The sequence below is a fragment of the Grampus griseus genome (assembly GCF_964374135.1).
Source record: "Grampus griseus genome assembly, chromosome: 17".
Classification (NCBI taxonomy): domain Eukaryota; kingdom Metazoa; phylum Chordata; class Mammalia; order Artiodactyla; family Delphinidae; genus Grampus; species Grampus griseus.
Genome location: NC_139011.1, coordinates 45,403,955 through 45,428,709, shown reverse-complemented (window position 1 = coordinate 45,428,709; position 24,755 = coordinate 45,403,955). Strand labels below are relative to the sequence as shown.

Here is a 24,755-nt window from a genome sequence, read left to right as displayed (position 1 = left end):
ACGTGGCTGCCCTAGGAGCCAGACCCTATACCAAGCTCAGAGCCTGTACCAAGGCTGTGGCATGGAGTGAGTGGGCTGGGATATTCACCTAACTCAAATTGGGGAGTGTGGTGAGGCATCAGCTGCTAGGGCAGACTTCTCTCTGCCCTGTCTGTTGCCAAGCCAGCACACACACCCTCTTTGTGAGTGGAGTCTAGGCTTCTCCAGCCTTTCTATCTGTCCCAATGGTTCTCCCAGCAGCCAAAGGAAAATAAGATGTGCTTATCTCCTCCACATCAGACCCAGGATGGGGACACCCAGTCTGTGGCTTGATCCCCTGACTCCCCAGGGCAAGAGTCTGCCTATGCAGTCTTTCTTTTCCTCTTAAATCCTTCCCAGGGGCACAGGTCCCAACTGGACAATATTTTTCCCATCCTACCCAGTTACAGGGGACTATTTCTTGAATACTTTGTTGTATAAGAGTTCTTCTGCCAGTTTCCAATTAGTTTTCTTATGAGAATTTTTCCACATGTAGGTGTATTTTTGGTGTGTTTATGGGGGCAGGTGAGCTCCATGTCAACTTATTCTGCCATCTTTATCCTCCTCCCTGAAATATTTATTTTGAAAGATGGCTTTCCTTCTTTTTTAAAACAACCATGCCATTAACCAATAACCATTTCAGAAAAATATTGATTTCTCTAAGCAAATATAAGGTTTTGCATTTATGTCTATTATATTTCAACTTACTACCTTGGGATCAATATATATTCCATACCTTTAATTTTAATTATAACATCCAATATAATATTTATTCTAACCAACTGAAAAATGTGTTAACCATGCCTTTTCCTCTGTCTAAATTATTTAAAAATAATTAGATAATGACAGGAATATTTACATGGAAGTTTTCATAGGAGACTGCCCTTGTGTTTAAATTCTTACCTTTGAAGAGAGCATACCTTTCTAAAATGTCTCTCAGAAGAAACCATAACATTTCACTTAATTTCTCAAAAATTACTGACCTAGAGAAGTTTATAATGATATGCTTTTGGGAACAGCTATTTTTTTTTTTTTTTTTTTTGCTAACATCCTTACTGGAGTATAATTGCTTTACAATGGTGTGTTACTTTCTGCTTTATAACAAAGTGAATCAGCTTTACATATACACATAACCCCATATCTCCTCCCTCTTGCATCTCCCTCCCATCCTCCCTATCCCACCCCTCTAGGTGGTCACAAAGCACTATGCTGATCTCTCTGTGCTATGCGGCTGCTTCCCACTAGCTATCTATTTTACATTTGGTAGTGTATATGTGTCAATGCTACTCTCCCACTTCATCCCAGCTTACCCTTCCCCCTCCCCTTGTCCTCAAGTCCATTCTCTAAGTCTGCATCTTTATTCCTGTCCTGCCCCTAGGTTTTTCAGAAATATATTTGTTTGTTTTTTAAGATTCCATACATAGGTGTTAGCATACAGTACTTGTTTTACTCTTGCTGACTTACTTCACTCTGTATGACAGACTCTAGGTGCACACAACTCTCTTCAAATAACTCAATTTCATTACTTTTTATGGCTAAGTAATATTCCACTGCATATATGTGCCACATCTTCTTTATCCATTCATCTGTCAATGGACACTTCAGTTGCTTCCATACCCTGGCTATTGTAAATAGTGCTGCAATGAACATTGTGAACTTTTTCAATTATGGTATTCTCAGGGTATATGCCCAGTAGTGGGATTGCTGGGTCGTATGGTAGTTCTATTTTTAGTTTTTGAAGGAACCTCCATACTGTTCTCCACAGTGGCTGTATCAAATTACATTCCCACAAACAGTGCAAGAGGGTTCCCTCTTCTCCACACCCTCTCCAGCATTTATTGTTTGTAGATTTTTTGATGATGGCCATTCCGACTGGTGTGAGGTGATACCTCATTGAAGTTTTGATTTGCATTTCTCTAATGATTAGTGATGGTGAGCATCCTTTCATCTGTTTGTTTACCATCTGTATGTCTTCTCTGGAGAAATATCTGTTTAGGTCTTCTGACCACTTTTGGATTGGGTTTTTTGTTTCTTGATATTGAGCTCATGAGTTGCTTATAAATTTTGGAGATTAATCCTTTGTCAGTTGCTTCATTTGTAAATATTTTTCCCATTCTGAGGGTTGTCTTTTCATCTTGTTTATGGTTTCCTTTGCTGTGCAAAAGCTTCTAAGTTTCATTAAGTCCCATTTGTTTATTTTACTTTTTATTTCCATTTCTCTAGGAGGTGGGTCAAAAAGGATCTTGCTGTGATTTATGTCACAGCAAGAGTGTTCTACCTATCTTTTCCTCTAAGAATTTTATAGTGTCTGGCCTTACATTTAGGTCTTTAATCCATTTTGAGTTTATTTTTCTGTATGGTGTTAAGGAGTGTTCTAATTTCATTCTTTTACATGTAGCTGTCAGGTGTTCCAGCACCACTTATTGAAGAGGCTATCTCTTCTCCATTGTGTATTTTTGCCTCCTTTATCAAATATAAGGTGACCATATGCGCATGGGTTAATCTCTTGTCTTTCTACCCTGTTCCATTGATCTATATTTCTGTTTTTGTGCTAGTACCATACTGTCTTGATTACTGTAGCCTTGTAGTATAATCTGAGATCTGAGGTCTGATTCCTCCAGCTCCTTTCTGAAGATTGCTTTGGCTATTCGGGGTCTTTTGTGTTTCCATACAAATTGTGAAATTTTTTGTTCTAGTTCTGTTAAAAATGCCATTGGTAGTTTGGTAGAGATTGCATTGAATCTGTAAATTGCTTTGGGTAGTATACTCGTTTTCACAATGTTGATTCTTCCAATCCAAGAACATGGTATATCTCTGCATCTGTTTGTATCATCTTTAATTTCTTTCATCAGTTTCTTATAGTTTTCTGAATACAGGTCTTTTGTCTCCTTAAGTAGGTTTATTCCTAGGTATATTATTTTTGTTGCAATGGTAAATGGGAGTGTTTCCTTAATTTCTCTTTCAGATTTTTCATCTTTAGTGTATAGGAATGCAAGAGATTTCTGTGCATTAATTGTGTATCCTCCTACTTTACCACATTCATTGATTAGCTCTAGTAGTTTTCTGGTAGCATCTTTAGGATTCTCTATGTATATTATCATGTCATCTGCAAACAGTGACCCCTTTACTTATTCTTTTCCAGTTTGGATTCCTTTTATTTCTTTTTCTTCTCTGATTACTGTGGCTAAAACTTCCAAAAGTATGTTGAATAATAGTGGTGAGTCTGGACAACCTTCTCTGTTTCTGATCTTAGAGGAAATGGTTTCAGTTTCTCACCATTGAGAAGATTGTTGGCAGTAGGTTCGTCATATATGGTCTTTATTATGTTGCCATAAGTTCCCTCTATGCGTACTTTCTTCAGGGTTTTTTTTTATCATAAATGGGTGTTGAATTTTGTCAAAAGCTTTCTCTGCATCTATTGAGATGCTCATATGCTTTTTCTACTTCATTTTGTTAGTATGGTGTATCACATTGATTAATTTGCGTGTACTGAAGAATCCTTGCATTCTTGGGATAAACCCCACTTGATCATGGTGTATGATCCTTTTAATGTGCTCTTGGATTCTATTTGCTAGTGTTTTGTTGAGGGTTTTTGCATCTATGTTCATCAGTGATATTGGCATGTAGTTTTCTTTCTTTGTGACGTCTTTGTCTGGCTTTGGTATCCGGGTGGTTGTGGCCTTGTAGAATGAGTTTGGGAGTGTTCCTCCCTCTGCTATATTTTGGAAGAGTTTAAGAAGGATAGGTGTTAGCTCTTCTCTAAATGTTTGATAGAATTCGCCTCTGAAGCCATCTGGTCCTGGGCTTTGGTTTCTTGCAAGATTTTGAATCACAGTCTCAATTTCACTGCTTGTGATTGGTCTGTTTATATTTTCTATTTTTTCCTGGTACAGTTTTGGAAGGTTGTGCTTTTCTAAGAATTTGTCTATTTCTTCCAGGTTGTCCATTTTATTGCCATATAGTCGCATGTCGTAATCTCTCATGATCCTTTGTATTTCTGCAGTGTCAGTTGTTACTTCTCCTTTTTTATTTCTAATTTTGTTGATTTGAGTCTTCTCCCTTTTTTTCTTGATGAGTCTGCCTAATGATTTATCAATTTTGTTTATCTTCTCAAAGAACCAGCTTTTAGTTTTATTGATCTTTGCTGGCATTTCTTTTCATTTATTTCTGATCTGATCATAAAGATTTCTTTCCTTCTGCTAATTTTGTTCTTTTTCTCTAATTGTTATAGGTGTAAGGTTATGGGTTTTTTTGTTTTGTTTTTTTTCATGGTACGCAGGCCTCTCACTGTTCTGGCCTCTCCCATCGTGGAGCACAGGCTCCGGACATGCAGGCTCAGCGGCCATGTCTGACGGGCCCAGCCGCTCCACAGCATGTGGGATCTTCCCAGACCGTGGCATGAACCCATGTTCCCTGCATCGGCAGGCAGACTCTCAACCATTGCACCACAAGGGAAGTCCAAGTTTATGTTTTTTATTAGAGATGTTTCTTGTTTCTTGTAGTAGGGTTGTATAGCTATAAACTTACCTCTTAGAACTGCTTTTGCTGCATCCCATAGGTTTTGGGTTGTCGTGTTTTCATTGTCATTTGTTTCTAATTATTTTTTTGATTTCCTCTTTGATTTCTTCAGTGATCTCTTGGTTATTTAGTAGTGCATTTTTATCCTCCTTGTGTCTGTATTTTTTACAGGTTATTTTCTGTAATTGACATCTAGTCTCATAGCGTTATGTTTGGAAAAGATACTTGATACGATTTTAAATTTCTTAAATTTACCAAGGCTTGATTTCTGACCCAAGATATGATCTTTCCTGGAGAATGCTCCATGAGCACTTGAGAAGAAAGTGTATTCTGTTGTTTTTGGATGGAATGTCCTATAAATATTAATTAAGTCCATCTTGTTTAATGTATCATTTAAAGCTTATGTTTCCTTATTTATTTTCAGTTTGGATGATCTGTCCATTGGTGAAAGTGGGGTGTTAAAGTCCCATAAGATGATTGTGTTACTGTCAATTTCCCCTTTTATGGCTGTTAGCATTTGCCTTATGTATTAATGTGCACCCATGTTGGGTGCATAAATATTTACAATTGTTATCTCTTCTTCTTGGATTGATCCCTTGATCATTATGTAGTGTCCTTCTTTGTCTCTTGTAATAGTCTTTATTTTAAAGTCTATTTTGACTGATAAGAGACGTGCTATTCCAGCTTTGTTTTGATTTCCATTTGCATGGAATATCTTTTTCCATCTCCTCATTTTCAGTCTGTATGTGTCCCTAGATCTGAAATGGGTTTCTTGTAGACAACATACATATGGGTCTTGTTTTTGTATCCATTCAACCAGTCTATGTCTTTCGGTTGGAGCATTTAATCCATTTACATTTAAGGTAGTTATCGATATGTATGTTCCTGTTACAATTTTCTTAAGTGCTTTGGGTTTGTTATTGTCAGTCTTTTCCTTCTCTTGTGTTTCCTGCCTTGAGAAGTCCCTCTAGCATTTGTTGTAAAGCTGGTTTTGTGGTGCTGAATTCTCTTTGCTTTTGCTTGTCTGTAAAGGTTTTAATTTCTCCATCGAATCTGAATGAGATCCTTTCTGGGTAGAGTAATCTTGGTTGTTAGTTTTTCCCTTTTATCACTTTAAATATGTGTTGCCACTCCTTTCTTGCTTGCAAAGTTTCTACTGAAAGATCAGCTGTTTACCTTATGCGGATTCTCTTGTGTGTTATTTGTTGTTTTTCCCTTGCTGTTTTAATATTTTTCTTTGTATTTAATTTTTGTTAGTTTGATTAATACATGTGTTAACATGCTTCTCCTTGGATTTATCCTGTGTGGGACTCTCTGCGCTTCCTGGACTTGATTGACTATTTCCTTTCCCATATTAGGGAAATTTTCAACTATAATCTCTTTAAATATCTTGTCAGTCCCTTAGTTTCTCTCTTCTTCTTCTGGGAGCCCTATAATTTGAATGTTGTTGCATTTAATATTGTTCCAGAGTTCTGTGAGACTGTCCTCACATCTTTTCTTTTTTCTTTATTCTGTTATGAGGTATTTATTTCCACTATTTTATCTTCCAGTTCACTTATACATTCTTCTGCTTCAGTTATTCTGCTATTGATTTCTTTTAGAGAATTTTTAATTTCATTTATTGCACTTTTCATCATTGTTTGTTTGCTCTTTAGTTCTTCTAGGTCCTTGTTAAATGTTTCTTATATTTTCTCCATTCTACTTCCAAGGTTTTGGACCATCTTTACTATCATTACTCTGAATTCTTTTTCAGGTAGACTGCTTATTTCCTCTTCATTTGTTTGGTGTGGTGGGTTTTTACCTTGCTCCTCATCTGCTGTGTGTTTCTCTGTCTTTTCATTTTGCTTAATCTACTATGTTTGGTTCTCCTTTTCATAGGGTGCAGGTTTGTAGTTCCTATTGTTTTTGGTGTCTGCTGCCAGTTTCTAAGATTGGTTCATTGGGTTCTGTAGGTTTCCTGGTGGACAGGACTGGTGCCTTTGTTCTGGTGGATGAGGCTGGATCTTGTCTTTCTGGTGGGCAGGACCACGTCTGGTGATGTGTTTTGGTTTGTCTGTTACCTTATTATGATTTTAGGCAACCTCTCTGCTAATGGCTGAGTTTGTGTTCCTGTCTTCCTAGTTGTGTGATATAGGGTGCCCAGCACTGTAGCTTGCTGGTTGTTGGGTGGAGCTGGGTCTTAGCATTGAGATGGAGATATCTTGGAGAGCTTTTGCCGTTTGATATTATGTGGAGCCAGGAGGTCTCTGGTGGACCAGTATCCTGAACTCAACTCTCCCACCTCAGGGACACAGGCCTGACACCCTGGCGGGGCACCAAGACCCTGTCAGCCCCACAGCTCAGAAGAGAGACAGAAAGAAAGAGAGAAAGAAAGAAAGGAAGAGAGTTATTAAAAAATAAAAAATATAAAAATATTAAAAATGAGAAAATGAAAAAGTAATAAAAAAAAGGAAAGAAACAATGAAAGAAGAGAGAAACCAAACCAAAAAACAAATTCACCAATGATAACAAGCGCTAAAATCTGTACTAAAAAAAAATAAAAATAAAAGGACAGACAGAACCCTAGGACAAGTGGTAAAATCAAAGCTATACAAGCAAAATCACACAAAGAAGCAAAGATATACACACTCATAAAAAGAGAAAGAGGAAGGCTTCCCTGGTGGCACAGTGGTTGAGAGTCCACCTGCCAATGCAGGGCCACGGGTTCGTACCCCAGTCCAGGAAGATCCCACATGCCACGGAGCGGCTGGGCCCATGAGCCATGGCCCCTGAGCCTGCGCCTCTGGAGCCTGTGCTCCGCAACGGGAGAGGCCACAACAGTGAGAGGCCCGTGTACCACAAAAAATAAAAAAAAAAATGAGAAAGAGGAAAAATATGTATATATATCTAAAAAAAAAAGGAAGAGTGCAACCTAATCAACAAAAAAATCTACCAATAATAATAAAGTCTAGATACCACAAAAGATAAACCTAAAACCAGAAAAAATTTAGAGATGGAAAGAAAACCCCAAGTCTACAGTTGCTCCCAAACTCCACTGCCTCAATTTTGGGGTGACTCGTTGTCTATTCAGGTATTCCAGAGATGCAGGGTACATCACATTAACTGTGGAGATTTCATCCACTGCTCCTGAGGCTGCTGGGAGAGATTTCCCTTTCTCTTCTTTGTTCGAACAGCATCTGGTGTTCAGCTTTGGATTTGGCCCCGTCTCTGTGTGGAGGTCGCCTGAGGGCATCTGTTCTTCACTCAGAGAGGATGGGGTTAAAGGAACAGCTGATTAAGGGGCTCTGGCTCACTCAGGCTAGGGTGGGAAGGAGGGGTATGGACTGTGGGGCGAACCTGCGGTGTCAGAGGCTGGCGTGATGTTGCAAGAGCCTGAGGCATGCCATGTGTTCTCCCAAGGAAATTGTCCCTGGATCATGGGACCCTGGCAGTGGCAGGCTGCACAAGCTCCTGGGAGGGGAGGTGTGGATAGTGACCTGTGCTTGCACCCAGACTTCTTGGTGGCTGCAGCAGAAGCTTTAGCATTTCATATCCATCTCTGGGGTCTGCACTGATAGCTGTGGCTCGCACCCGTCTCTGGAACTCATTTAGTCAGTGCTCTGAATCCCCTCTCGTCATGCACCCTGAAACAATGGTCTCTTCCTTCTTAGGCAGTTTCAGACTTCTTCCCGGAATCCGTCCCAGCTAGCTGTGGTGCACTAGCCCCCTTCAGGCTGTGTTCACACAGCCAACCCCAGTCCTCTCCCTGGGATCTGACCTCTGAAGCTGGAGCATCAGCTCCCAGACCCCACCCGCCCCGGTGGGTGAGCAGACAAGTTTCTCAGGCTGGTGAGTGTTGGTCGGCACTGATCTTCTGTGCGAGAATCTCTCCATTTTGCCCTCTGCACCCCTATTGCTGTGCTCTCCTCTGTGGCTCCAAAGCTTCTCCCCCACCCCCAACTCTGCCCATGAAGGGGCTTCCTAGTGTGTGGAAAGTTTTCCTCCTTCACAGCTCCCTTCCAGAGGTGTAGGTCCCATCCCTATTCTTTTGTCTCTGTTTTTTCTTTTGCCCTACCCAGGTACATGGGGGTTTTTTGCGTTTTGGGAAGTCTGAAGTCTTCTGCCAGCATTCAGTAGGTGTTGCGTAGGAGTTGTTCCACAGGTACATGTATTTTTGATGTATTCGTGTGGAGGAAGGTGGTCTCCACGTCTTACTCCTCTGCCATCTTGAAGGTCTCTCGGGAACAACTTTTTATTGAAGCAGTTGTGTATGTAAATCCAGCTTCATTTTTTCCCTATTTTTTGTAAGATAAAAAGAATAATGGTAACCCTCCAGGACTTTTTCATTTTTAATGAAAGTATATTGACACTTTAGTTAGTCTCATCTGAAAATTTGTCAGTTTTATCCATTTGTTTTACTCATTTATTGTGTAAATCTTCAGTTGATATTTTGTTTTATCATTACCTAAAGGCAAACAAGTATTTATTTCAATATTTTTACTTTTCAGAATATTTTTCTCAGCATTTGGGCGAGTATGAGAATGTACTAACAGCACTTGAAGATTTAAATCTTTCCATCCTGAAGGCAATGGGAAAAACAAAAAAAGTAAGGAAATTTGATTATTATCTATAAAATCTCTTCAAAATATCTTTCTCTTGAAAATCATAACTAGTTCCTAATATATCATGGAAGTACAGATTTGTTTTAATCACTGATAATTTATTTTTTTGATATAAATGAGCTTTTTTATTCATTCACAATACAATTACAAAAAACTTACCAGATTCTAGATACTGTGCTTCATGCTAAGGATACAAAGAGCTGTTCAAATGGCTCTTATTCTGATGGGGAGATAAGTGTGTAAACAAGTGATTACAACATAGCACAACAGAGAGAATTACAAGATAGAATACCTTACTCGTGCTGCAGGAGATGACATCTAAGCAATTTGAATTAAAAGAAATAGTTATAGCTAGGCCAAGGAGAACCAGATACAAGTAACATCAGGTACAAATGCCCTCTTTCAGGAGGGACACAGGGCATTCTAGGAATTGAAGATGTCCAATAAGGCTAAAATACAGAAAATCCAAGAGTGGCAATGTGTGAGGTAAAACTGGTGTTGTAGGGAGGGGTCACATCTTTCACAATGTTGCTGGTAAACCTAAAGATTTAGACTTGTATCCTTAATGCAAATAAATTAGCCATTTTAAGCAGAGGTATGACAACTCATGTAGTCTTTTGAAAAGACTGTGTAAGAATTAGCTTGGGATTAGGGTGGAGAATGTGGAAGAACAGAATTAAGAAGATGAGTAGGAGGCTAGTTCACTAATCCAGCTGAGAGATGTTGGTAGTTTGGCAGTACTGGCAGAACAAATGGAGAAACGTAAGTGAATTGCACATATATTTGAGATCACGTCAATAGAATTTGGAGAAGGATTGAATATGCGGACTGGGAGGGAAGGAATTTTCAAGAATGAATCTTAGTTTTCAGTTTGTGTTCCTGGACAGTGGCACTATCTAGACAGAGAATGCTAAAAGAGGGCCAAGTTTAATGAGATAAGATCATAAGTTATATTTTAGACACATTGGGTCTAAACTACATTTGAGACATCTAAGGAAAGTCAAATAAACCATTGGATACATAGGTCTAGACCTGAGAAATGAAGTCTAGACTGGAGGTATACAATATGTGAACTGTTAGTGCTTAGACAAGAACTTGAGTGATATGTCATCTGAAGAGAGACTATAAAGTAAAGAGAAGAGGGAACCTAACACTGAGCTTTAAGGAACTTCAGCTCTGATGGTGAATAGAGGGGAAAGAGCTAGCAAGCGTGTCTGAAATGGAATGGGAAGAAAGGTGGGAAGAAAGACAGGAGAGTATAGTGTCCAAAGTTGAAGAAGAGAGTTTCATGAAGTAGGAGGTGGACAATAGTGTTGACTTCTATGAAGAAGTCAAGAGAGATGAGAATTAAGATTTCCACTATCAGTAAGTCAAAAAAGACATTTTAGCACATAGAGTGCATAACAAGAAATTTAAAAAATTAAAGAATATACAGAATTTCTGGATAAAGACACCACAGATTAACACATACAACTCTTGAAGCTCCATGAAAAAGACTGAAATTAGATATTTTAATGGGGAAATTTATAGCATCAAAATTTGGAAACTGAAAAGCAAATGGACAACCAATAGTTGATAGAAGACCTGAGATATTTGACTGCTTGGCCTGGACTGAGCAAAAGGAGAAAACCACCAACTTGATTTGTAGAAAGGCTCAGGAATTGGTGGCACTAGTTGTCACTGGGAAACAAGGGGAATAGTAAGGCTAAAACAAGGTGACCTATTAGAAATCTGAGTAGGAAGCAGTTAGATTCCCCCGATCCCCTGTTCTTCTCTACCCAGCTAAGCAACTGTGTCTTTATCAATCCAGGTAGAAAACATACCCTTGTTCTCTGAAAAGGTAAAAGAGAGCCCTGAGGTGGCGTCAGTCATAGCTGAGGGATTAAATAAAAGTTTATATACTGCATGAAAAGACATCCAGCTCTTTTCCGTAACTTAACTCCGAGTGTGGCAACCAGACATATATCCTCCTGGCAGAAAGGAAGATGTTGTCTCTGAGAAGTCTAACCAATACAAGAGAAAAGACCTATGAATCCTCCAGTGATGGAGCTTGGCCTGATCTCTCCTCCCATTGTGTAATCAGCTTGTTTGTACCCCATCCTTAAATATGCAGTCAGCCAAGTGCCATCAAGCTTCTTACAGGAAAGAAAGAGACCAAAACAAACTGAAAAAGAAGAAGGAGGGAGGGAGAGACTAAGACAGCGTTCTATGCAGGAAGATGAAAACTTCAAGGTAATGTCCTCAACCTCTTCCAAGAGATAAGAGAAGATATAGCATCCATGAAGCAAGAATAGTATGACAAACAGTGGGCAACCAGAAAATAAGAAAGTGCTTTTGGAAATTTAAACAAGAGAGCAGAAATAAAGACTTAACAGAATTTTGGAAAATAAAGTTTAAAAAGTCTGCCAAAAAGTAAAGCAAAATAGTAGATGAAAAAATGGAATATCAGTCTAGGATCTCCTATATCCAAACAACAAATTTCAGAAAAAGAAAACAGGAAAAAGAAATCTAAATACATTTTCTCTTGACCTCTTCAGGAACATTTGGAAACTGTATAAAATTTTATCCCTTGGGACCTTCTCTCCAGAAATGGTAATTTTTAAAACCTCTGCTTGATATGGCTGGCTTCTCTTTGTTTAGATCTTATCTTAAATACAATGTTCTCATAAAGGTCTTCTCTGATCATCTTGTCTAAGAGAGGCTGTCTTTTTAGAGTAACTCATTTGTTCCTTGCTGGCAATTATCAGCATGAGTAACTATATATTTTTTTGTTTATTTGCTGTCTATAAGGAGGGAGAAAGGCAGTGTCTTTTTTGAATACCCAGAGTCTAGCAATTGAAATGAACCTGACAATTAAAATGAACTCAATAAAAAATTATTGATTGGCTAAATAATTGATGAAATAGATATTCATACAGCTCCAAAGGCTAAATAATTTTGTGCCTAAAAGAAAAATTGTTCCTAAGTTCATTTAGGAAGCTTTCAAATTTCTACTTAATCAAGGATAAGCTCTTTGATTAAAAAAAAAAAAGAAAGAAAATCAGAAATAGTCAAAAATAAAATTAGAAAGGTTACTTGCATGGTATCTCAAAATGAGTGAAACACAGGAGTTTTGACATTTTTCAAACCACTGTTAAACTGACATTTTCTCCATACTGTCTAGCACAAAGAACCCTTCTGACTGAGAAATCCAGTATTTCTCTTTTGAGAGTCCTTATATATTTTTACCCAGATGAAAAGTCCTGTCTCAGTAGGAAGGGCTGACTGTTCTAGGTTTTTAAGAAAAATAAAATGCAAGCCATTTGTGGTCTATCTTCACTGGCAATACATTTGTCTGCTGTGTGAGAGAATGGACAAAATGGGTTCCAGCTGCTTAACTTAAATTCCAGGAGGTAACTCAGGACAGATATAATCTGTTAACATTATTTTCCCTTCCTCCTCCTCCTCCTTTAACCCCAGCCCTTTGATAGATCCTTAAAGAGTTACCTGGATTATTTTACTTTGCTTATTTTTCTGGAACAAGCACCACAGGTCAAGTTTCAAATGGTCTTGAAAGCTTTGAAGGTAGCTAAAACCAGAACTTCCTGAATTTGAATTACACACACACACACACACACACACACACACACACACACGCAAATTGGATTTGTCAATTTGTTTTTCTTCTTTCTATAATGGGGTGATAAGTAACTTATACCATCAGTATGTGATGTGCTTGTAATCTCAAAGCACATGTAGAATTCTGATGCTTAAGCTAAAATTTAAATGGGGTATCCTTAAGGCTTATTAGTAAGGCTTAAAAGGAGATTATCATAAGCTAAAATGAAGAATGGTGTTCTTAAAATAATTATTTAGGGTGTGATGGTCACGTTGCTGAATGAAGCTGCATCTATATAAAAAATGCATATATATACTATTTAGTTTTCTCCTAAAAGTTATTTTTCAAATAAGCACATCCTCCAATACATCAATGATTATAAGAAAAAATAGACTTGAGTCCTAGCATTGCTGAGCATCTGTCTCTCCCTTGCTTCTTATATCTGCCTTTGGGATCCAAGTTGTTTGTCTCCCTGGCATCTGTAGATGTCTTCATTTCAACCTTTCTATCTCTTCTCTATCCCTATTTCCTTATATTTAGCATATGGGCCTCCCAGGGCTCCGTAATTCTTTCACTAGTTAAAAATTATAATCATTTCATTTATGAGAAGTCTTATTATAAAGAAAAGAAGAAATAGCAATAGGTCTCAGAATTCCTATCTGGGTAAAACATCATTAATTACTATTTTTATATTGGATTTATCCTTATAAATTTCCCTTATTTCAGGCAAAGTATAGGTGCTGAAATACTACCATGTATGGAATAGTGAAACCCTCTTAAGCTCATGGAAGAAACACCCTCTTAGGCTTATAGAAGTCAGGCACTTTCATTCTTCATTAGAGTTCCATTACAATCCTTTTAAGTATGCATTAAAAATAAAATGAAAAATATATTCTTAGACTTCAGAGCAACCATAGGAAAACACTTTCCAAAAAACTTATTTGACATCCCATTTACTCTTTAAAATGATCTTTCGTGTAATGTGTTTAGGGATGGGAGACAGAGACTCAGGGCATGGAAAATAGGAGAGAAATGTCTTGAGGTTGCAAATTTGGCTCTATAGCAGAGAAGCCCTCTGTCAGGCCTAAGCCTTAGAATCTCTTTCAAACTTGGCCAGACTTTTGCCCAGCCTGACAAAGGGGAATCCCAGGTCCTTGGAAAGCCTGCTTCATTAAGTCATGGATGACAGAGTCTGCTAGGAGACCCAGGTCTCCTGAAGGAGTCTGAAGTATTTGCTGACTTATAAAGTGAGAATCCTGGGCAGAGGAACTTGCCATCTCTGTCTGGGGAAGGAGGGAGCAGAACTGAGATCACCTGACCCAGCTCATGTGAGTATGACTTTTGGGGTAATTTAAAGGTGAGATTACGGGTAGGGTACAGACCATGGGGTGGGTGATTCGTTCAAGCAAAGAACATCAACAAAGTGGTAGTTAGGAAGGTAAGGGACAGAAGCTCACAGTGAAGTCAGAGCAGGCTCAGAACTTGGATTGGCACCCACTTGGCAACCGTATCATTAGTTTTTTCTATTGCCGCAGCCCTGCCAAATTACCTGACCACTGACTTACATCTCTGAGCCAAGTTACCAAAGTCCAATGTGTCTTCTTTCCTATTAGTTTAAGGCTAGAGTAGCTTTGACCAAAAAGGGAATGAGAATTAACAATAAGTTCCAGCTAACATTTATATAGTGCCTTAGAGTTTTCAACATCCTTTAATACACATTATTTCATTTATTTTTTGTAATATCCTAGTGAGGAATGTTAGGCAAATGAAAATAGACTTATTTCAAAAATGTGGAAACTGAGTCACAAAGTGCTTAGTTGATTTATTAATAAAATAAATTTAGTGAGATTTAAGCCAAGTGATTTTCATTTGAAATTTTTTGAGGTTTATGTGACTCCATATTGAACGTATTACAAACATGTAATTCTAAGTTGTATCATGGCACAAAAAATTTCTGTTGTTAGATAAATTTGCTCTTTGAAACGATTAAACTCTTCAGAATTTGGCTGTGGATCAGCAAAGGCTGGAGACTTCCAGCTTCTCTGATAAAGTTACTTTCAATTTTGAAAGTGAACAAATAGGTGTCCAGAGCCTAGGGTAATATATGAAAGAAGTATGTAAGAAATTATAGACAGAAGTAGATGATAATTAAATGCTAAAATAATTAAATGCTAAAATCAAAAGATGAATGGTACATATGCAACATTCTAGACAAGGAAGTTCATACATTTTAAAATACATAGTCTAATGTCATCAGAGAAATAGATGTAGCTTTAATTGGAAAACAAGGGAAGTTACATGCCATATTTAGCTTTTTACTTGGAGAATAAATATATCCAAAAGAAAAGCTAATATACCTGAGACCAATAAGCAAAAATATTGGTGGCCCTCTGAGCTCTGGGTAGATTTATAAAGGATCCAATAGCATCCAAGTAGAAGTCCAACTGATTTTTTTCCAAATAGCCACCTAACTATTTCAACGCTTTTCATTCTTTGTCTACTCACTTAAAATACCACATTTACCATTTGCTGTATACATATTTATACTTGAGTCTGTATCCAAGCCAAATGTCCTGTTCCACTGATAAAACTGTATATTCTAATTTTATTAACACATTGAATTCTTGCTTGAATACTTGGGTATATTTGGAAATGTGAAAGTACAAGTCTACCCTGGTTGTTCTTCTTCACCAAAGAATTGTCTTTTTTTGGTTTGTTTTGCCATTATATAAGTTTTATATTGTTTTTTCCAATTCTAAGGAAAAATTCCATGAGAATTTTTATTGGATTTGCATTCCTTTTGTAAAGTGATTTTGAGAGATTGTCATCTTATGCCTTCCTGTGCAGGTACATATATATTTCTTCATTTATCCAAGCTTCCTTTTAGGTCTCATTAAATTTTTTGATACTTCATATAGTTTCAAAACTTGTCTTGTTCAGTCAACTTATAGATATTCTATATTTTTGTCGCTTTTATAAATGGTCTGCCTCTCCATATTCCTACCTTTATATTGGTGGTATATTGGAAAATGATTGATTTTTTTGTATATAAATTTGGTAACTAGGTTAGCTACTATCTTGAGTAGCTGCTCCATCTGTGACAGTCTATTTATCTTCATTAACTGATATTACAGGCTTGAACACTGAGATCCATTGCCATTTAGTGAAAGGACCAACCTATCTCATCTGTCTTCCAGAGAAATCTAACCAGTCGCTACATTGTCTTGAGCTTTCTGGCTCACTGTATCCCATTTTTCTAATCTGAACTTTAAAGCTTCACTTTATGCCTATTGTTATTATGTAAAGTTTCAAAATCTTCTTCAGTGCCACAAGGCCATAATAAGTTGTGACTCTACATGTAAAATCTTATATCTTAGTGGAACAAGATAATTTCCCCGATTATAAAATAAAGCTTTAAAATGGTTTCACAAAATACTACAAATACAAACTTGTAGAAAGCATAAATAGATTCTTTATATTTTTATTGGAAGAGGAAAAACAAATAATAAAACCGTGAACAAATAACATATTTAATTAACTGATAATGCATTAATATAGGCTATGAATAAACTTGATGTTCAAAAACAATAGTCAGATAAAACTTCAGTGGGTGGAGGTGAGACTTAAGCAAGAAGGTGAGAATGGGCAGGACTTTAATAGAGAAAGAAGCTAGAAGAGCCTGCAGGTCTTTGACCTTTTAAGTAGGCCGTTTTGGAGCCTGGTTCTGCCAAAGGCCTTCATTCATGTCCACAAGAGGCTATGGTTTATCAGTGGATAGGGTCTGGTTATGTTGACTGCAGTTTGTTACATTTTACCTTATTTACTGTTTCCTGAATGAGTGTGTAAGCAGCAAGCAGTGATCTTGCATATAATCTTGAGTTGAGAGGACTTGAAAAAAACAACTTAACAAATTCCTAGAACTGTGACAGTTAGAGGCTCCAGGTAAATCTCTGGTGTAACCCAACGCCATAGGGATCCTTATAAATAATCCCTTCTTTTTCATGATCATTTTTTATTTTTAGACAATCCTACCAATCCTTTCAACTCTACTCCCTTTCCTTCACCAAACCAGAAAAAAGATATGGTGAGAAATTATTGTATTTTGTGTCATGTACTTCTTATAGTTTTGGAGCTGTTTATTTCCTTCATGGGAATCTTTTAAAATTTATCTTTATTAAATCGCTGACAGGAACACTTATGTTCTTAATAGAAGTTGGGAGTTAATTTTCAGCTTAACGAAGTAATGAGTACAAAGTGTACTACTTTATTTAAACAGAAAAGGAGGTTTGCTTAAGGATATATCTCTGAACTACAGTTGCCTTCATGAAGTAATAACCCTATTTCTGAGGAACTGATCTTTGTAATGTTCAAAGCTAGATAAGGTAAAGAGAAATTAATACAAACATTTTTAGAGGATACACAGCTCAGCATGTGATTCCTTCTGTCATGAGAGTAAAATTTGATATGACTCATTTCTTTTGCCTAAAGTGTAAAAGTGCAGAGGGAAAGATTAAAACTTGGTCTGTGCTGTATTTCTCAGATCCAACAGGCATCAGTTATTATCATGTTGAAGTTGTTCTTTCCCTTTCTTGTTTGCTATTGCATACAAAAAATGCTAAATATTATTTGAAGAATATTTACTTTTTCCAAAGCCCTTATTTGAATAGTATATTCAAAAACAAAATAAATATGTAGTACATTATACCTGTGCTTCCTGTGTAGCTACAAGGCTCATGACCACATAGTGTTGTATGATGTCCCCTTTGGAATGATTTATTTAGTGATCTGACAGTTGTGTACTAGCACATGGCCTGTAGCTCTCATGGCCCTATAGGGCTGTAGCATGGTCTGAGATCTCTGGTGTGGTTCAAAAGTGACACACTCTTAGAGTTTCTTTGAACATGGACAGTATTCAGTTTTAATTTCTGTTATAGATCATATTCACTTTTCAAGACATTCACTAGCCCTGTAAGTGGCTTGACTTCTGACAGTATGGGAAGGAGTTTGTTTTCATTAATTTTACACATATGTGTCTGAATACTAGCTGTGTATTTTACTCTGTGAGATTGAATGTCTATTCAGGCAATCTCTTAGCTTTTCTTTTTAAACCAGAATAATAATAATAAAGCTAACATTTATTGAGCAATTACAACTTACCAAAGACTTTGCCAACACTTTTAGTTTAGTATCTTATTTAATTCTAATATTTTATTAGGTAGGTTCTGCTTTGTTCCTATAGTGAATAAAGAAACTGAGGAAAAAAGTGTTAGGTCATACAGCTAAGATGTAGACAGTAATCTCAAAACTGATGCCCTATGAATTTCTTCATAGCTTTTTTGGTTTGAATCTACCATGGTTTCTAGTCAATTTCTTGAAAAGATGACAAAAAACCATGATTGGTTAGAGAGAAAAGAAAAAATATTTTAGGACTTGTTAGTTATAACAGTTATCTACTGCTGTGTAACAAATTTTTTCCCTAAATTACCAGTTATTTCATGCAGTTTTTGAGGGTCAGGAATTCAGGAGTTGCTTAACTGCGTGATTCTGACTCAGAGCTTATAGTCAAGATTTGAGTAAGAGACTGCAGTCATCTGCAGGAGCTTGAGGAACTGCTTCTGAACATCTGTTGGCATATTCAGAGGGAATAGAGAGTCAGTCATGTAGCTTTAGTTCCTCATCATGTGAGCCTCTCCTTAGTGCAGCTCATATGACACGGCAGCTGGCTTTCTCCACAGCAAGACCCAAAAAGAGGAAAAGACAAAGACAGGCAAAAAGACATACAGAGAGAGATTAAGATGAGAGAGAGACTATGATTATAATATAACCTTGGCAGTAACATCCTATCACTTCTACCACATTCTGTTCATTAGGAGCAAGTCATTAAATCTAACCCTCGTCAAGGGGAGGAGAATTAAACTCCACTTATTCAAGGGAAATGTATCATAGAGTATGTGTACATATCTTTAAAACCACTGTAACAGTTCACTTTTAACTGTGTTTGTGTGTGTTGAGATGGAGTGGTGAAAGGGAATCTTTACCTGGTTTTTTTTCTCTATTAATATTTGCCTCCATTAAAAGAAACCAAATAGATTTTTTAAAACCGACATACATGTCCATTCCTCGTCTTAGTTGAGTATTAATAATGCTGAAAGATAGTGAGAATCAATTATGTTTTTAGAACTGTGCCTCAAGCCACATATACAAATGTATGTATGATGAAATAGGTATCAAAAGAGCCAAAACATGCATAACAAGAGAGGAAATACATGTTTATGTGTTTGAATTAATATTAAAGATGACTAGTCTAAAATAAGCTTTTAAGGAAGTATTTCATAAGTACCAGCTTTCAAAGAGTGTTTCAGTTTTTTTTAATAACTGAAAATCCATGACTTTTAGGAATGACTCCATTCAGTCACTCATTCAGCAGAAATGCTGTGCTAGGAAGTGGAAAGGAATCTAAGTTTTATCACACAATGTCCTCAAGAGGCTTACCATAGAGTAGAATGGGTAATGCAGGACTGTTGTAATGCAAAACTTTGAACAGATTTGATAAGAATGGTTCAAACCATGTGGTAAGAATAGAAAATAGGAATGCATCTCTTTGTCCAGCTAATCTGGAAAGTTACCAAGGAGTAAATGGCATTTCAGCTGAACTTCAAAGAACAGAAATCTCTGTCTATGGGTAGAGATTGCTGGAGTAATAGTGGGAATGGAATTCACTTTCAGGAAAACAAATAACATAAGCACATGTGTGAGAAACAGTGTATTTTCATGGAAATACAGGGAATCATGCATGCTTGAAGCATAAGGCTATTTTGGTTGCTAGTGGGTGTTCAGGCTGAAAGGCAAACTGGTTGGAAATTTAGTTTAATTGTTAAGCAGTGGAGGGATATTGAAAATTTAACTGAGGGAATATTCAGTACAGTGGAGGTCAATTAAGAGAGCTCTTACTTCTCTCATATATATTTATTTGGTTTCCCAGCTGTAACCTCTAAATTCAGGATAATATTTACTCCAGTCATAGTACTGATTTTTATTCTTTTAAAGAAAAGTTACTGTCCATTCTGCAATTTTGTGCATATTTATGTGTCTGTGAATTTAGGTGATTTTTATGAATTCTACAAATTTTTCAACAAGAATTACATATCCACACGGAAAAAATATAATGCAACTATTTTTTAAAATAACTATTTTTAAAAAGTGTTATTCTCGATCTGATTATTTTTTTCGTTGTTAACAGTCAAAATGAATTAAGACAAGGTTGCCAGCACTGTTTTCCTATTTGGATATAGTTTTGTGTGCTCCAAAAGTAGTGGATAAAGACCAAGAATTTTTGGCTTACAACAGCAAAGTTATGCAAAATGTTCAGAAAATATTTATGTGAGGATTTTTCTTTCTTTTCTCAGGAATATCAAAATATGTAAGTGATCATTCTTTCTTCCTCACATGGTCATATCATTTTTCTGTATTACTCTGAAAATCAGTATCTCAATTACATGAAATGTGGGTAGGTGAGGGAGTAACTCACAGGTATTATCTCTATTAAAGCAGAGAAATGCATTTTGACTTGCCTTATGATTCAGTCAAATATGGGCACTAATAACAATCTTATTGTAGTAAACGTGTTAGCATCATGACTTCTATCTTAAGAAAAACATTATATCACTAAATATCACACCTATCAAATTTTCTTTGTAATATATACAATATTTAAAACGACATTATAGCAATAAAAATATATTTTAAATGAAAAAAATCACCCATATGACTAACACTCAAATGAAAGGGTTAATTTCAAATTTGTGTCCCCTTCAGTTCTTTGTCACCTTCCACTCTTTCTTTTATCCCCTGTGGTAGAATCAATCACCTAGTCCCAATGATTTAATCTCTTTAATATTGTTCACATCCTCCTCTCTCAACCCACTCTCTGGACCATGCTCGGCAGAGTTGCCATGATTCTAGCTGGAATTATTTGCCACAGACACCAAATTCATTATTCTGTTCCCAATGTTGTCTTTAGGTCATGCTCCATCCTGCAGGATGAGAAATCTTTCTAAAAAATAAGACTTTCCCTCATTTGCCTAAAACTTTGCAATGGCTCTCCACTGCTCTCAGGAAAAAATCCAGACTCTTTGCCCAGGGCACACAAGACTTGGCCCTCTTGTCCATCTGGCACTGCTGTTCATCTTTCCAGTCCCACCTTTAGCCAGTCCTATGTGATTTCTGTCCCAACCATACTCAGCCATTTACTATCTTGAAGCATCTTACAGTGCTAGGGCTAGTTAAGCCACTCAGTAACATTTTTTGAAATATATTAGATCACAGGAAAGGCTGTGCTGCAGGTCACTGCTGATCTTGTATCAGGTGGAAGGGAAGAGGGGATCAGTGACTGCAATACAGTTCTTGTCAAGCTGAGCGGCAAAGTGACTGTTCATTCCAAGGAACCAGGGAAAACGTGAGGAGGGAGCAGATTCACAAAATTTCCACCAAAAATTGTTTCTAAAATTTGGAATGTTTAGCTGCCCAGGGCAGCAACATACTGTTTCTGAATTTACCAAAATGTGAAGTGAGAACTGCCTGTCTCTAGCCTGCCTGTGTTCCATTGGTGCCAGAGACATTCAGGGCTCCCTGGCAAGGGGCCAGAGACATTTTGTAGCCAGCTGGAGAGGACTGAAAAAAAGAAAAGGATTAGCAGTTTTAATTTTAGTGCTCATACAGTTTGTATTTTATAAAGGATGCCTTTTTTTTTTTTAATTAAGTCAACATCAAGTTTTCTCGTGGTTGGATTTTTTTCCTTAGTCCATTATGTTGAACTTGCCTTTAAAACAGTTTTTTCTATGACACATCTTCAGTTCATGATCTTCTGTTCTGATATTTGAGAGCTATAACCAAGATTATAATGTGGCAGAACAGGGTAGGTGCAGGTGAGTAATATTTTTAGAGTTTCTTAGAAACAGAAGCCTCATTTTCATGCTGATAAAAAGCAAGGAGGAAAAAGAGACATACAGCATAAATTTCCTATAAAGTACATTGATAACATATTTAGTTATATGTTTCTTAACAGTTCTAAACACTTTTTTCCCACATAAATATTTTTAATAATGATGAAGTAAAATGAGCTTGTTTCTGGGAGAATTTCAGTCTGGTGAATGCATAGAAGTGCATGTATATCCCTGAGTGCCAGGCCAAACTGCTACTTATGGGTAGAGACACACATGAGTATGTGCAGGTACAAATGTCTGTCAATAACAGAATTATCAAAATCCAACAGAAATTAATTCATAACAATATAGGAGAATAACTGAAAAGGAAGCACAACTCTTAGTCAGCCATCTCTTCATTTATGTGATCAAAACAGATCATTTGCAGTGATAGATTATATACTCCTACAACCCCCTTGGAAGTACAAAGGATATAAATATCTTCAGGAGCAGAATCCAATGCCTCTGAATCCTAGAGAGAAAACAGGAAAAGTAGCTTCAACAATAGGAAACACAGACTTCTTTTGAAAAGCAATAAGCAAACAAACAAACAAACAAAGGGTGTGGTGCGAAGGGCATAAGGATGCTTTCTCAATCCAATTTAATAAGCACACTAGGAGCACCTACTACATTCAAGGTGTAACCAGGTCTTAAGCACCAAGAAGATTGTAATAGGAAACAAAAGTTACCCAAGAGTGATGATAACAAGAACACTTTTATTAATAACTATTCTACTATCTTGATCATTGTGTTACCAGATTTTTTCGGCTGATAGAAAAAGTGATTGTTGATCTAATAAAGAGAAACAGTAGGAAATTTTGTAATCCCCCTTCCCTGTGCCGCAAAGTATTAATGCAAAATAGTCAACTCTTCAGCCTCTTTGCAAAGATGAGACTACTGTGAGGATGGACCTGTGGCCATAGGAAAAGGGCAGTAACTGGAAGGAGCTGTTTTCTTCCTTTCATTCTTACTCTCCACTCCCTTTTACATTTTCTCATGTATATCAGAGTCACAAGTAAAGCTCAATGAGCTGATTATCGGTAAAAGAATAATTCGTCCAAGTTACTCATTTTAGACAAACCATTATGTAGAGAGTCCATATTTTATGTAGCCTAAGAGAAATTTTGAAAATGAGTCTTAAAGAATTAACAGGTAGAAAGTAGCAATAAATGTCCCCTACTTCAATTTCAAGCTAAATTCTTGGCAACTCTTTCTCTTCTGTTCCCAAAATCTTCATGGAGATTGTTTGAGGAGGAGTTAGGATGCAAAGTCACTACCACTCCTATTTGCAATTCCGAAATCCATAAAGTTCTGCAAACTGAATGCTTTGGCTTTCTTTTTCTTGTTGTTTGTTGTTGATGCTGTTTGATAAGTTTAGCACCTAAATTCACTTGGTAGCAAAACCTATTTTAATATTCAGTATTGTGCTGCAAAAATATCAATATAGTCATTGGGTGCTGGGTGCTGCCCCAGACCCTGATAAGGATATTATATGATACATGGTATATACTATTACCTTTCTAGATTCTGAAAATTTCTGAATTTTGAAACACATTTGGCCCTGATAGTTTCAGTAAAAGATCGAGTTGAGATGGCTATATCATTGTATATGGTATGGTAATAGATTTCCTAATTAGTCTTTCAGACCACCAGACTGTATATTTCAGCAATGCTGAAATGCAATACTATCTTACATTAGAAACAAACTACCAATTCTTTGAGAAACTCATTGCATTTCAAGAGCAGCATAACACATCATGAATAGGCAAATTGAAAACTGACCCCTGGGGTGATGGGGTAAGCATGGATGGATCTATTAACCTTTCAAAAATGACACCCTTATGAGACTGGACTAATTATGTTTGTGGCAGGTGTACTGGCATGTAATGAATTAAGAATGCTTTCACTTGTAGGCTTAATTTACTAAGAGGAATCAGGAGCTACCTTCTGAAAGTCACTGATGACAGATCACTTAGATGGCTTTGAGCATAATCAATTGGTCTAAAGAATAATTCCTTTTATATTGCTACAAGATGAGATTAATTATTGCTTCTTTACAAGTTTTTTATCCTCTGTAGTATTCTGGAGGAACTTTTCTACTTATAACCTGTATCTTCTTAGGAGGTAAAGAATGTGACCTCAAAATTGTGTCTTACATCTGGAAAGTCTCTTTAATCAAACTACAATTAAGAAAAGCCCATAATCACACACCTAACTATGGAGCTGCATTTTAAGCAGATGAAAAAGCTAACTGCTAAGCCTTAGAGCTCTCAATGAGAATAAGTTCAGATAGAAAGGAAGTCAAGATCTCACACCAAGGCCCTGTATGCTCTCTCTTCCCCTCTTCCACCCACCACCACTCAGGGCCCCAAATCCGAATTTAAAAATATAGCCTTGTAGGACCACTTATAAATTGATACCAATAGTTCCTCATTCACTGAAATCAGACACTATATTAACAATTAGGGACCTGCATAATCACAGAACCCTGAAAAATGAAAAAAAAAATAATATTTGGGTCCACCAAGGGTGAATATTCCCAGAAGGTCTAAAACTTCATTAGTAACTGCAGCTCCTAAGGAGTTCTTCTCAGCCATGCCAAGATGACTGAACCCAGATTACTGCTTGGACTATACTCCCTTCAGATCCCTGACCTCTTTTCTTGCCTGATTCTTTGCCTCTTTCATGACTCTTGATATCTCATACCCACCTGACCTTTTCATACAGAATCTAATGTAACTCTTTATAATAAGGATATCTGCTATTTATTGAGCATTTAATACATATCAGCTACTGAGCACACATTATTTCAACTAATCTTTTAGTCCAACTGCATGAGTTTCTCTTACAGCTAAGCACCTGGCAAATGGTAGGTACTCAATCTTGTTTCCTCACAGCTCACTTCACCTCTTCTAATAGTTCATGTATTTCATCCTGAGATTCCTTTATCTGACCCAACCAATATTTATGGAGTGCTGTGTCTGCTCAAATCCTCTGGAAAGCAGATGCCAAGATGGATCTAGGAGTGCAAGAAATTTG

General features: G+C 37.0%; 1 protein-coding gene across 1 annotated transcript in view; it reads left to right on the top strand.

The window, feature by feature from the left end:
- Positions 1–24,755, top strand: part of NECAB1 (N-terminal EF-hand calcium binding protein 1) — a gene marked incomplete at both ends in the record, with an annotated part of 274,029 nt that overhangs the window by 158,895 nt on the left and 90,379 nt on the right. The window contains one exon of the mRNA XM_082674826.1: positions 9,024–9,121. Within this exon, the coding sequence (XP_082530952.1) occupies positions 9,024–9,121 (98 nt within the window). The remainder of the gene's footprint in view (positions 1–9,023; positions 9,122–24,755) is intronic.